The sequence below is a fragment of the Podarcis raffonei genome, chromosome 12 (genome assembly GCF_027172205.1).
Source record: "Podarcis raffonei isolate rPodRaf1 chromosome 12, rPodRaf1.pri, whole genome shotgun sequence".
Lineage (NCBI taxonomy): Eukaryota > Metazoa > Chordata > Lepidosauria > Squamata > Lacertidae > Podarcis > Podarcis raffonei.
Window position 1 is genome coordinate 3,207,657 of NC_070613.1, and position 13,765 is coordinate 3,221,421.

At 49.3% G+C, this 13,765-nt stretch overlaps 2 protein-coding genes across 3 annotated transcripts in view; both read right to left on the reverse strand.

The window, feature by feature from the left end:
* Positions 1–3,274: 3,274 nt before the first annotated feature.
* The window catches only part of LOC128423854 (tRNA (cytosine(38)-C(5))-methyltransferase-like), a 73,220-nt gene continuing 62,729 nt past the window's right edge, over positions 3,275–13,765 (reverse strand). The window contains exon 3 of the transcript XR_008332881.1: positions 3,275–3,979. The gene's annotated coding sequence lies outside the window, so the exon portion shown is untranslated. The remainder of the gene's footprint in view (positions 3,980–13,765) is intronic.
* TBRG4 (transforming growth factor beta regulator 4) overlaps positions 4,407–13,765 on the reverse strand; it is a 29,970-nt gene continuing 20,611 nt past the window's right edge. For both annotated transcript variants that reach the window (XM_053409394.1, XM_053409396.1), the window contains 2 exons: positions 12,170–12,284; positions 4,407–4,698 (listed from right to left, as the gene is read on the reverse strand). In XM_053409394.1, the coding sequence (XP_053265369.1) occupies positions 4,597–4,698; positions 12,170–12,284 (217 nt within the window). In that variant the 3' untranslated portion in view covers positions 4,407–4,596. The remainder of the gene's footprint in view (positions 4,699–12,169; positions 12,285–13,765) is intronic.

A 13,765-nucleotide genomic window follows, 5' to 3' on the forward strand; every position in this document is an offset into this window, starting at 1 on the left:
CCCGTGAAATGCGGTCCAGAACCTGTCCATAATCCGAAGGTTCTGCTAGGAGTCAGTCCAACAGGGTCAAGGCAGGACACGAGGCAGGAAACCAGGCAAGGACAGGTACAGGTTCTCAGACAGGATCTGGCATACAGCAATGTTGCTCCCACAACCTGGGGTGGGGTCCAACAGCCTTTTATCTCTGTCAGGGTAGCGGCTGGTCCTGATCCCCTGGCGACTCACCTCCCTGTTTCGCCCGGAGGCGAGTACTCAGGTCTCTCCTTCTCTCAGACCTCAGTCTCTGCAGCTCGGGAGACGTCGGTGGGTTACTTGGACTACTGCAATGCGCTCTATGTGGGGCTACCTTTGAAAGTGACCCGGAAACTACAACTAATCCAGAATGCGGCAGCTAGACTGGTGACTGGGAGCGGCCGCCGAGACCACATAACACCAGTCCTGGAAGACCCACATTGGCTCCCAGTAAAAGCTTCTTTAGGGAAGATTCAATGTTTAACAGACCACTGTATTTTAATACTTTGTTGGAAGCCGCCCAGAGTGGCTGGGGAAACCCAGCCAGATGGGCGGCGTATAAATAATAAATTCTATTCCATTCTATTCTATAAGCTTCCAGAAGATTTATTGAACCAGTATCTTAAGCTGTGAGTACACCATAGATCTAGAGTCTGTTGCTTCATTTACCTTATTTTTTGCTCTATAACTCACTTTTTCCCTCCTAAAAAGTAAGGGGAAATGTGTCTGCGTCTTATGGAGCGAATGCAGGCTGCGCAGCTATCCCAGAAGCCAGAACAGCAAGAGGGATTGCTGCTTTCACTGCGCAGTGATCCCTCTTGCTGTTCTGGCTTCTGAAATTCAGAATATTTTTTCTTGTTTTCCTCCTCCAAAAATTAGGTGCGTCTTGTGGTCTGGTGTGTCTTATAGAGCGAAAAATACAGTAATCCCCCTTCCTAGTTATCCCTTCATTTGTTTGCTACCGTTGAGCCACCGTTTGCCATTACCCTCCAAAAACCTCTTCCATGGAAGGCGAGAGTCGGACACAGGAAGCCGCTGTACACAGGATCAGACCACATGCTCAACCAAAGGCAAACTGCTCCAGAAGCTCTGCAAACGCCATCTGGGCAGTCGAGAGAACCCCACCATTAATTGCTAGTTGTTGTAGCAATGAGCTCATCTATGTTTAGATTCACTTGCTCTGATATAAGCTAATTTGCTTTGATGCTCTCCTTATCTGTGGGCTCAAGGGACTGGGCTCTCAGCCCAGAAAGAGGAGCTATCTGTAAGGTCTGAGTATTTTCCACCGACGCCTTCATCCGGGCAGGTGAAATGAGGTTTGCTGTTTTGTGTATAATGTAGGCACGTTGGCTTGGGTGCGGACAAGCCATCTCCTTGCTGCGGTGTCCGTCCCAGGTCTGCAAAGGCTGGGAGACCTGGCAGGCTGCTTTGCTCCAAGTCTACACCTTTCTTTAATAAAGCATTCGAATGGGCCATTCTGATGTTTTGACATCCTCCTTTGGTATCCTTGCACCCAGCCGCTCCTGGGAGAGCTACTTTGCGGTTGGAGGATGGGTGGCGGCTAACAGATTGAGGTTGAATCCTGACAAGACAGAAGTACTGTTTTTGCGGGACAGGGGGCGGACGGGTGTGGGGGATTCCCTGGTCCTGAATGGGGTAACTGTGCCCCTGAAGGACCAGGTGCACAGCCTGGGAGTCATTTTGGACTCACAGCTGTCCATGGAGGCGCAGGTCAATTCTGTGTCCAGGGCAGCTGTCTACCAGCTCCATCTGGTACACAGGATGAGACCCTCTCTGCACGTGGACTGCCTCGCCAGAGTGGTGCATGCTCTAGTTATCTCCCGCTTGGACTACTGCAATGCGTTCTATGTGGGGCTACCTTTGAAGGTGACCTGGAAACTACAATTAATCCAGAATGCGCCTAGACTGGTGACTGGGAGCGGCCGCCAGGACCACATAACGCCGGTCTTGAAAGACCTACATTGGCTCCCAGTACATTTCCAAGCACAATTCAAAGTGTTGTTGCTGACATTTAAAGCTCTAAACAGCCTTGGTCCTGTATACCTGAAGGAGCGTCTCCACCCCCATCGTTCTGCCCGGACACTGAGATCCAGCTCCGAGGGCCTTCTGGCAGTTCCCTGATTGCGAGAAGTGAGTTTACAGTGAACCAGGCAGAGGGCCTTCTCGGTAGTGACGCCTGCCCTGTGGAACACCCTCCCACCAGATGTCAAAGAGAACAACTACCACCAAACTTTTAGAAGACATCTGAAGGCAGCCCTCTTTAGGGAAGCTTTTAATATTTGATGCTGTATTGTTTTTAACACTCGACTGGGAGCCGCCCAGAGTGGCTGGGGAAACTCAACCAGATGGGCGGGGTATAAATAATATATTATTATTATTATTATTATTATTATTATTATTATTATTATTATTATTTGGTCCAGCAGTTCAGAACAGACCACTGGGGCCATCTGCCTTAGTGTTGTCTGCACTGACTGGTAGCAGGACGACAATTTTGGCACCACCTGCAAAAACTAGGGACTGAAACAGGGACCTTCTGCATGGAAAGCCGATGCTGAACCACTGAGCTACGGCCTTCTTAAGCGTGGATTCGCCTGGAGGCTGGTCAGCCTGCAACTGGACCCAATCCATCTTGGACATCCTACATTCATCCGGTGCTATATCAACTGCACTGGCTCCCGGTGGAGTACAGGATCAGGTTTAAGGTGCTGGTTTTAACCTTTAAAGCCTTATACGGCCTAGGACCCTCGTACCTACGGGACCGCCTCTCCTGGTATGCCCCACAGAGAAACTTACGGTCTTCAAATAAAAACATCTTGAAGGTCCCAGGCCACAGAGAAGTTAGGCTGGCCTCAACTAGAGCCAGGGCTTTTTCGGCTGTGGCTCCGACCTGGTGGAACACTCTGTCACAAGAGACTAGGGCCCTGCAGGACTTGACATATTTCCGCAGGGCCTGCAAGACAGAGCTGTTCCGCCAGGCCTTTGGCCAGGGCACAGCCTGACTCCCTCCCTCGGCAATCTTCGCGGAGCTCTGGCCCAATGGTGGCCAGTGGCTTGAATTTAATTAATTTTATAATGAATGATTTTAGAGTGTTGTTTGTGTTGTACTTTTGTATTGTTTTATTGTTGTTAGCCGCCCTGAGCCCGGCTTCGGCTGGGGAGGGCGGGATATAAATAAAATTTATTATTTTATTATTATTATTATTATTATTATTATTATTATTATTATTATTATTACTGCATATGGGATTTCACCAGCATATATGATGCTGTGTTGAGTCTGAGCTACCCAGAACTGCCGTGATTGGCTATTCTATATCTCCTATAGAATCCCATCCTTTATAGTTCATCTGCACAATCAGAATGAATTTCAGGAACCAAAAGGCCGTACAGTGTTACCTTGGGTTAAGTACTTAATTCATTCTGGAGGTCCGTTCTTAACCTGAAACTGTTCTTAACCTGAAGCACCACTTTAGCTAATGGGGCCTCCTGCTGCCGCCACCCGATTTCTGTTCTCATCCTGAAGCAAAGTTCTTAACCTGAAGCACTACTTCTGGGATAGCGGAGTCTGTAACCTGAAGCGTATGTAACCTGAAGCGTATGTAACCTGAGGTACCATTGTATTGAAAAATATGACTTTTGAGCAGCCTGGCCCATAAATGGCAACTAGGCATTCCATTTTGGCGACTGTAGTCCTGGTTTAAGGGAGCCATTCGGCCCCTAGCTGATATATACAGTGGTATCTCGGGTTAAGTACTTAATTCGTTCCGGAGGTCTGTTCTTAACCTGAAACTGTTCTTAACCTGAAGCACCACTTTAGCTAACGGGGCTTCCTGCTGCCGCCGTGCCGCCGGAGCACGATTTCTGTTCTCATCCTGAAGCAAAGTTCTTAACCCGAGGTAATATTTCTGGGTTAGCGGAGTCTGTAACCTGAAGCGTATGTAACCTGAAGCGTATGTAACCCGAGGTACCACCGTATACCATATTTTTTGCTCTATAAGACTCACTTTTCCCCTCCTAAAAAGTAAGGGGAAATGTGTGTGCGTCTTATGGAGCGAATGCAGGCTGCGCAGCTATCCCAGAAGCCAAAACAGCAAGAGGGATCACTGCTTTCGCTGCGCAGCGATCCCTCTTGCTGTTCTGGCTTCTGGGATTCAGAATATTTTTTTTCTTGTTTTCCTCCTCCAAAAACTAGGTGCGTCTTGTGGTCTGGTGCGTCTTATAGAGCAAAAAATTCGGTATGTGAGTTTCTAACGCTGCCTGCCGCCTGGGAGACCAAAAGGCTTCTTTCAACACACGGATTCCGAAGCAACTCTCTTTCTTTCATCAGCCAGGCCAGGAGCGGAACAGGCAGCCAAAAGTGTGACCTGGACTGTACAATAGACCGTTTATTCAAATGCACATCTATATACATGGATGAAGAGGCCCCCTCCATGCGTCCAGAGATCCCGGCCACTTCCCTTCAGAGCATCGCCAAGGTGGCTGTTGATGAGGACAGGCAGAATCCCTCCCTCCCAGCAGTTAATCCAGCAACTGCCCTTGTGAGCGTGTCTCTTGCTCTCCCTATTTTGCCATTTCTTCAGCCACCGCCTTGCCCATCTTGTCTTTAAGGTAGGCCGTCTTCTGCCACTCCGACTTCAGGTCAAGCCATTCGTAATAGGGAACCTGCAACAGGTGGAGGGGAAGAGAGAAAGAGGAGAGGAGATAATAATTATAATAATTATAATAATAATAATTTATTATTTATACCCCACCCACCTGGCTGGGTTTCCCCAGCCACTCTGGGCGGCTTCCAACAAAGTATTAAAATACAGTGGTCTGTTAAACATTAAAAGCTTCCCTAAACAGGGCTGCCTTCAGATGTCTTCTAAAAGTCTGGTGGTTGTTCTTCTCTTTGACATCTGGTGGGAGGGCGTTCCACAGGGCGGGTGCCACCACCGAGAAGGCCCTCTGCCTGGTTCCCTTTAACTGGGCTTCTTGCAGTGAGGGAACCGCCAGAAGGCCCTCAGCTCTGGATCTCAGTGTCCGGCTGAACAATGGGGGTGGAGATGCTTCTTCAGATATACTGGACCGAGGCCGTTTAGGGCTTTAAAGGTCAGCACCGACACTTTAAACTGTGCTCGGAAACTAGGCCAGGCCTCAGCTAGAAAAGCCCTGCCGGGCATTGCATCTATTCCTGGACAGAGAAGATCAGCCAAAGATTATCATATTCATTTAAGAAACGTCAGCTCTGTAGTTGTTCAGAATCTGTTCAGTATTCAGGCATTTCAACAGCAAGCGACATAACCCAGTTAAAAGGTAAAGGTAAAGGGACCCCTGACCATTAGGTCCAGTCGTGACTGACTCTGGGGTTGCGGCGCTCATCTCGCTTTACTGGCCGAGGGAGCCGGCGTACAGCTTCCGGGTCATGTGGCCAGCATGACTAAGCCGCTTCTGGCGAACCAGAGCAGCGCACGGAAACCCTGTTTACCTTCCCGCCGGAGTGGTACCTATTTATCTACTTGCACTTCGTGCTGCTAGGTTGGCAGGAGCAGGGACCGAGCAACGGGAGCTCACCCCGTCGCGGGGATTCGAACCCACAGTGCCAGTCCCTGTCAATTACTTAGTAAAGGTAAAGGGACCGGCATACAGCTTCCGGGTCATGTGGCCAGCATGACTAAGCTGCTTCTGGCGAACCTATTTATCTACTTGCACTTTGATGTGCTTTCGAACTGCTAGGTTGGCAGGAGCAGGGACTGAGCAACGGGAGCTTACCCCGTCGCGGGGATTTGAACTGCTGACCTTCTGATCGGCAAGTCCTAGGCTCTGTGGTTTAACCCACAGCGCCACCCGCGTCCCTTATAACCCAGTTAGTATCACATAATTGCACTAGAATTAAAGATGTTTCTTTAGATATTGATAGATGGAAGTCGTTAAACCCCAGCCTTTGGGGAAGAGTTCATATATGCAACTCCCTCGACTGGCTTGGCTTCCAGACTGGGTTGTGTCTGCGCGTGACACAGAGTGTTTTCCTGATCAGAAGCCCTTCTCTGTGAGCATCTCGCAGCCACCTTGGCATCTAAGCACCTGGGGATTATCCAGAGTGCCTCTGAGCTAGTGGGGTTGGCAGGGAACAGTGCCACGGTCTACCCAGACAGCCAGCCAGCGATAATCTCTGTCCCCTTCCACCCTGGTGACTCTGAATGCCTCAACTTTCCACCCAACTTTGTACAAACAAGCGGCTGGCCGGCACCTGGAGGAATGAAAGCCAGAGGATCGGTGGGCCGTGGGAAAACGGAGTCGAGTCGGAGTAAACAGATTAAGGGCTGAAACAACGATGGCCAGAGGGTTAAGCGGCCTCACGCAAAAAAACTGTGTTTATTAGCAGAATGCAGAGACAGGGACGGGCTGCTGTTTTCAGCAGTTTTGGGAATCAGAGCAAAGTGCATGTGCTTTTTGCTTTTTTAGATAAGCCTGTGGTGACCTCAAATATGCAGATGACACAACCTTGATGGCAGAAAGCGAGGAGGAATTAAAGAACCTTTTAATGAGGGTGAAAGAGGAGAGCACAAAATATGGTCTGAAGCGCAACATCAAAAGAACGAAGATCATGGCCACTGGTCCCATCACCTCCTGGCAAATAGAAGGGGAAGAAATGGAGGAAGTGAGAGATTTTACTTTCTTGGGCTCCATGATCACTGCAGATGGTGACAGCAGTCATGAAATTAAAAGATGCCTGCTTCTTGGGAGAAAAGCAATGACAAACCTAGACAGCATCTTAAGAAGCAGAGACATCACCTTGTCCATATAGTCAAAGCTCTGGTTTTCCCAGTAGTGATGTATGGAAGTGAGAGCTGGACCATAAAGAAGGCTGATCACCAAAGAATCAGTGCTTTTGAATTCTGGTGCTGGAGGAGACTCTTGAGAGTCCCATGAACTGCAAGAAGATCAAACCTCTCCATTCTGAAGGAAATCAGCCCTGAGTGCTCACTGTAAGGACAGATCCTGAAGCTGAGGCTCCAAGACTTTGGCCACCTCGTGAGAAGAGAAGACTCCCTGGAAAAGACCCTGATGTTGGGAATGATGGAGGGCACAAGGAGAAGGGGACGACAGAGGACGAGATGGTTGGACAGTGTTCTCGAAGCTACCAGCATGAGTTTGACCAAACTGCGGGAGGCCGTGGAAGACAGGAGTGCCTGGCGTGCTCTGGTCCAGGGGGTCACAAAGAGTCGGACACGACTAAACAACTAAACAACAACAACAACAAGTGGTGACCCCTGAACTTACACATTCAAAGCACAAATTTGGGGATTGAGCTGAAAGAGCATGCAAGTCCTAGTCCTGTGTGTTCTGTCCTGTGTGTTCGTTGTTCTGTATGGGACAATGACAATAAAGATTATCGTATCGTATTATATCGTGATATGGCTCTAATCGTAGAATCACAGACTTGGAAGGGACCGCAAGGGTCATCCAGTCCAACCCCCTGCCATGCAGGAATGTTTTGCCCAACGTGGGTCTCGAACCCCCAACCCAGCCATTAAAGTCTCATGCTCTCCCAGTCCAGGGCCGTATGATCAGCAGCCTCACACGATACATTTTTATTGACCGCGTTTATATCCCATCGTTTTCCTCCAAGGGGCTCAAGGCGGTGTACACGGGTTTCCCCGCTCCCCAGGGTTGTCGTGGAGATTAAATGAGGAAGGAGAAAGACCATGTATGCAGCCTTCAGCTGCTTGGGGGAAAAGGACAGCAATGAGCACATAGCTCAGGGTTGCGTAAGTGGACAATCAGCCACCTTGCCTCTATCTTCGCAACAACCCTGTGAGGTAGGTTAGGGAGAGATAGTAACCCTGTATGGACGGCTGCGATAGCTCGGTAGGGCATGAGACTTTCAATCTCAGGGCTGTGGGCAAAAGATTCCTGCATTGCAGGGGGCTGGGCTAAATGACCCTCATAATCCCTTCCAACTCTATGATTCTACAGTTTGAATCCATAACATAAGAAGAAGACTCGGAAATGCTCTGATCTGCTCTGTCTCACACACAGCATCTGCCATCCTTCAAATAACAGTAATAATAATAATAAAATTTTATTTATATCCTGCCCTCCCCAGCCAAAGCCGGGCTCAGAGCGGCTAACAACAATAAAAGTAACACAGCATTCTAAAATCCATTCATTCTAAAATCAATTCAAAATCAAATTCATGGCAAACATTGGGCTAGAGTTCTGTGAGAATTACCAAAGGAGGGGGTCAGGCTGTGCCTTGGCCAAAGGCCTGGTGGAACAGCTCTGTCTTGTGGAAAGATGTCAAGTCCCACAGGGCCCTAGTCTCTTGTGATAGAGCGTTCCACCAGATCGGGGCCACAGCCAAAAAAGCCCTGGCTCTGGCTGAGGCCAGCCTAACCTCCCTGCCGCCCGGGATCTCCAATATGTTTTTATTTGAAGATCGTAAGGTCCTCCGTGGAACATACCAGGAGAGGCGATCCCGTACGTACGAGGGTCCTGGGCCATATAGGGCTTTAAAGGTTAAAACCAGCACCTTGAACCTGATCCTGTACTCTACTGGGAGCCAGTGCAGCTGGTATAGCACCGGGTGAATGTGATCCCGCAGCGAGGACCCCATAAGGAGTCTCGCTGCGGCATTCTGCACCCGCTGGAGTTTCTGGGTCAGTCTCAAGGGCAGCCCCACGAAGAGCGAGTTACAATAATGCAGTCTGGAGGTGACCGTCGCGTGGATCACAGTGGCTAGGTCAGGGCGAGAGAGGTAAGGAGCCAACTGCTTAGCTTGGCGGAGATGGAAAAATGCCGCCTTTGTTATAGCTGCAATCTCCACCTCCATGGAAAGGGAGGTGTCCAAAATTACACCCAAAGTAGGAGAAGGGGTAAAGCAGTCTTCTTTGCAAGACTGGAGTCAATTTATCCACAACCGCCTTTGCCAACCGGGTACCCTTGAGTTGTTCTGGACTGCAACTCCCAACAGGATCAGCCAGCACAGCTGTGGTGCGCTGCTGGGGGCACCAGGTTGGCAGAGGCTGATCTGCAAAAAGCAGACTCACTCTCTTACACACAGAACCACAGGGAAGGCAGTTCAGCACGAGCGCAGTCAAGGCTATACAGCGCAAGCAGGGCCTGTTGGAGGGTGCCTGGCCTGGGCTCCCCCTCCCCTCCTGGCCCCCAACGGGGGGGGGGAGGCGTCAACTGTGTCTGCATCCGACATCTCTCCACCCCCCCACACCCCCTTTGCCCTCTCCTCCAAGCTGTCGGAGAGCAGCGCAGGGGGTGCCGAGGACTGCAGAGCTATAATTGCTTCCTAGGAGCTAAATAATGTATGATCGCTGTTTGAGTGCGGCCTCTGCCCCCCCTCTCTTCCCCCCCACCCCCGGAGCCCTCCAGCGGGCAGCCTGACGCCAGAGAGGAAGAGAGAGAGAGAGAGGTCAAGAGCCAGGAGGAATGGCGGCGCTCCCCCTGCTCCAAGCCACTCCTGGGGAACTGGGGCGAGCGGACGCAGGGCTTTCCGCCGTTCCCTGATGGGGGGGAGAAAAGGGGAGGGGCGCAGAACGGGGTGGGAGTGCTCCAGTCGTATCTCCATCCTAAACCGGGCAAAGGCAGGCTGCCCCCCCCCCACCTACAATAATCCTGCCCACCGTGACGCAAATCAAGGGCATTTGCATATGCCCTTTTCGTTTTACTGTCTTGCTAGAAGCTCGGCCTTGCCCTCACCGGTTCTGGGGGGCTCCTATAGAAGGGTCCCATATGAACAGAGACTTGGCACCTGCCCAATAATAATAATAATAATAATAATAATAATAATAATAATAATAATTTTTTTTTATACCCTGCCCTCCCCAGCCAAGACCGGGCTCAGGGTGGCTAACAACCAATAATAAAAACAAGTTGATTAAAATACAACTTAAAAAACAAGATTAAAAGACAACATTTAAATGCAGCCTCTTCGCAGGAGGAGAAAGGAAAAAAGAAAGAGAGGGAATCAAATTGATTCTAAGCCAAAGGCCAGGTGGAACAACTCTGTCTTACAGGCCCTGCGGAAAGAAATCAGATCCTGCAGGGCCCTGGTCTTGTGGGACAGAGCATTCCACCAGGTCGGAGCCATCACTGAAAAGGCCCTGGCCCTGATGGAGGATGGTTGGGCTTCCTTAGGGCCCGGGACCTTTAAGCTATTATTATTCATGGACCCTAGGGTCTTCCGTGGGGCATACCAGGAGAGGCGGTCCCGTAGGTACGAGGGTCCTAGGCCGTGAAGGGCTTTAAAGGTCAAGACCAGCACCTTGAACCTGACCCTGTACTCCACCGGGAGCCAGTGCAGCTGGAAAAGCACTGGGTGAATATGGTCCCATGGCAGAGACCCTGTGAGGAGCCTCGCTGCAGCATTCTGCACCCGCTGGAGTTTCTGGGACAGCTTCAAGGGCACACCCCGCGTAGACAGAGGCAGAGGGTCTTCTCGGTGGTGGCGCCCGCCCTGTGGAACGCCCTCCCATCAGACGTCAAGGAAATAAACAACTATCTAACTTTAAGACACCTGAAGGCAACCCTGTATCGGGAAGCTTTTTAAGGTTTAAAGTTTTATTATGGTTTTATATATACTGGAAGCTACCCTGTCAGATAGGTAGGGTACAAATTTGTTGTTGTTGTTGTTGTAAATTATTTGCTGTTGTTGTTGTTCTTGGACCACAAGCTGAACATGAGTCAATGGTGTGATGCAACAGCATAAAAAGCTAATGCTATTCTAGGCTGCATCAACAGAAGTACAGTGGTACCTCTTCGTTCCGGAGGTCCGTTCTTAACCTGAAACTGTTCTTAACCTGAGGTACCACTTTAGCTAATGGGGCCTCCTGCTGCCGCCGCGCCGCCACTGCACGATTTCTGTTCTCATCCTGAAGCAGAGTTCTTAACCTGAGGTACTATTTCTGGGTTAGCGGAGTCTGTAACCTGAAGCGTCTGTAACCCAAGGTACCACTGTATACTGTCCAGATCAAGAGAAGTAATAGTACCGCTCTATTCTGCTTTAGTCAGACCACATCTAGAATAATGTGTCCAGTTCTGGGCACCACAATTTAAGAAGAATATTGACAAGCTGGAAGGTGGGCAGTGTGAGGACAATCAAGATGAAGGACAGTAAACAAGGGTCTGGAAACCAAGCCTTACGAGGAACGGTTGAAGGAGCTGGGCATGTTTAGCTTGGAGATGAGAAGAATGAGAGGTGAGGCGAAGGCCATTTTCAAATATCTCAAGGGCTGTCCCGTGGAAGAGGGAACAAACTTGTTTCCTGCTGCTCCAGAAGGGAGGACCCAAACCAATAGATTCAAACACTGACAGTAGAACGGACGACCTCAGAACGTGATGGACTCTCCTTCGCTGGAGGTTTTTAAATAGAGGTTGTGTGGCCATCTATTAGAATTTTTTTTTAGCTGTGATTCAGATGCAGGGGGTTGGATCAGACGGCCCTTCCAACTCTACAATGATTCTATGAGTCTATGAATTGTTGGAGGAAATGTGGAATGATGGGAACGTACAGTCATATGTGGTGGGATTGTCCGTCAGTTAATGAATTTTGGAAACAGATTGGCATAGAAATATCGGGAATTGTGGGAAGGAACGTGGAAATAACTAAATTAATGGTTCTTATTTCCCTGAGTAGTACCGAGTTGAAAACAAAAGAGGAATGTAAATGGGCAAAATTGATGGTAACTGCAGCCAGACAGGTTATAGCGAGTAATTGGAAAAAGGCAGAAGAGCTAGGGGTGAACCAATGGAGGGAAAAACTGAACAATATTATAATTTTAGAATATCTAACTGTGAAGATACACAGAATGGAAGGGTTTAAGGTCAGTGAGAAAGAGGAGGATTGGTTTGAGAAGATATTGCATTATTTGGGTAGGTCTGAACAATTTGGGGCAATTAAAATGTTAAAAGTTACATAAACCTTGTGGGTGGAGGAGTGTTAACGTATATAAAATTGTACATATGGTTGATTTGAATATGTTATTATTGATTACGTATACCCAATGTATCAGCTGCCTGGGGGGGGTTTCACTGTTTGTGTTTTGGTTGTTGGTAAAAAATAAAAATATTTAAACATTAAAAAAAAGAGAACATGGAGGAATCGCGGAATTCACCCACCCACAGCCCAGCAACTCACATCAACAACCAGGAAACCGGAGGCTTGGACGTGGCGTCGGGCCATTGCGAAGCGCCCCAGCAGGTCTTTGCTCCGGTTGCTGAAGTTTGGAAACTCCCATCCGAGAAAGGCAAGCCTGCAAGAGAGTTTGGGGTGGGACGGGGAGAGAGAAAACAGAACTCAGCACCATCATGGACTCCCAAGAACATCTTTTGCCTCTTGAGAGCACCTGCCTGGCTGCCAGGGAGGCCATTGCCCATAAATGCCCCTTAGGCAGGCTTTAGTCAATGTCTAACAACATGCCCTTTCTAAGGATGGGTGGAGAAAACTCACAAGGATTAGGCCAGGGGGTTCAACACACGGCTTGCAGAAATTTAAATCAGTGTGCGGCCGGCGGGTTCCGTGCCAAATAATAATAACAATAATAATAATTTATTATTTATACCCCGCCCATCTGGCTGAGTTTCCCCAGCCACTCGGGGCGGCTCCCAATCCAGTATTAAAAACAAAACAGCGTTAAATATTAAAAGCTTCCCTGAACAGGGCTGCCTTCGGATGTCTTCTAAAGATAGGATAGCTACTTATTTCCTTCACATCTGAAGGGAGGGTGTTCCACAGGGCAGGCGCCACCACCGAGAAGGCCCTTTGCCTGGTTCCCTGTAACCTCACTTCTCGCAGCGAGGGAACCGCCAGAAGGCCCTCAGAGCTGGACCTCAGTGTCTGGGCTGAACGATGGGGGTGGAGACGCTCCTTCAGGTATACAGGGCCGAGTAGATACTCTACTCATAAACTCTTATCTCCAATTCTGTAACGAATTATTTTGTTATATATATCATTATGAGTTTGAGTTTGTAATCTCTTTTGAATGGATTAGTTTTTGTTACAATTGACTATTGATTTGAGAATAGGGACCACTCCCACTATTGAAACTCACATTGGCCTGAGTTCTTGGTGTGCCTTTTTCTAGACCAAGGGTACGCAGTGTGGGGTCCTCTAGATATTGCTGGACTCCCAACTCCCAGCATCAGCCAGTGTGACCAACGGCCAAGGAAGAGCAGAGCTGCAGCCGGGCAACACCTGCAGGGCATCAGGTTGTCTCTGTCTTTGTGGCCGAAATTTTGGTGCCCCCTCTAAGCCAGAGCCTACAGCTCTGGTGCGCCGTGGACAAGCACCCTGCCAGAATTCCCAAAATCTTGCGTCTTCCCCGGAAGGGCCTGCTTTTCAGCACCAAGAGCAGAGTCTTGCCCTGAACCAGGAAAGATGACTTGATGCAATCACCCTAAACCTGCAAGGTCAATTCTGTGTCCAGGGCAGCTGTTTACCAGCTCCATCTGGTATTTAGGCGGAGACTCTATCTGCCTGCAAACTGTCTCGCCAGAGTGGTGCATGCTCTGGTTATCTCCCACTTGGACTACTGCAATGCGCTCTACGTGGGGCTACCTTTGAAGGTGACTCGGAAACTACAACTAATCCAGAATGAGGCAGCTGGACTGGTGACTGGGAGCGGCCGTCGAGACCACATAACAGCGGTTTTGAAAGACCTACACTGGCTCCCAGTACGTTTCCGAGCACAATTCAAAGTGTTGGTGCTGATCTTGAAAGCCCTAAATGGCCTCA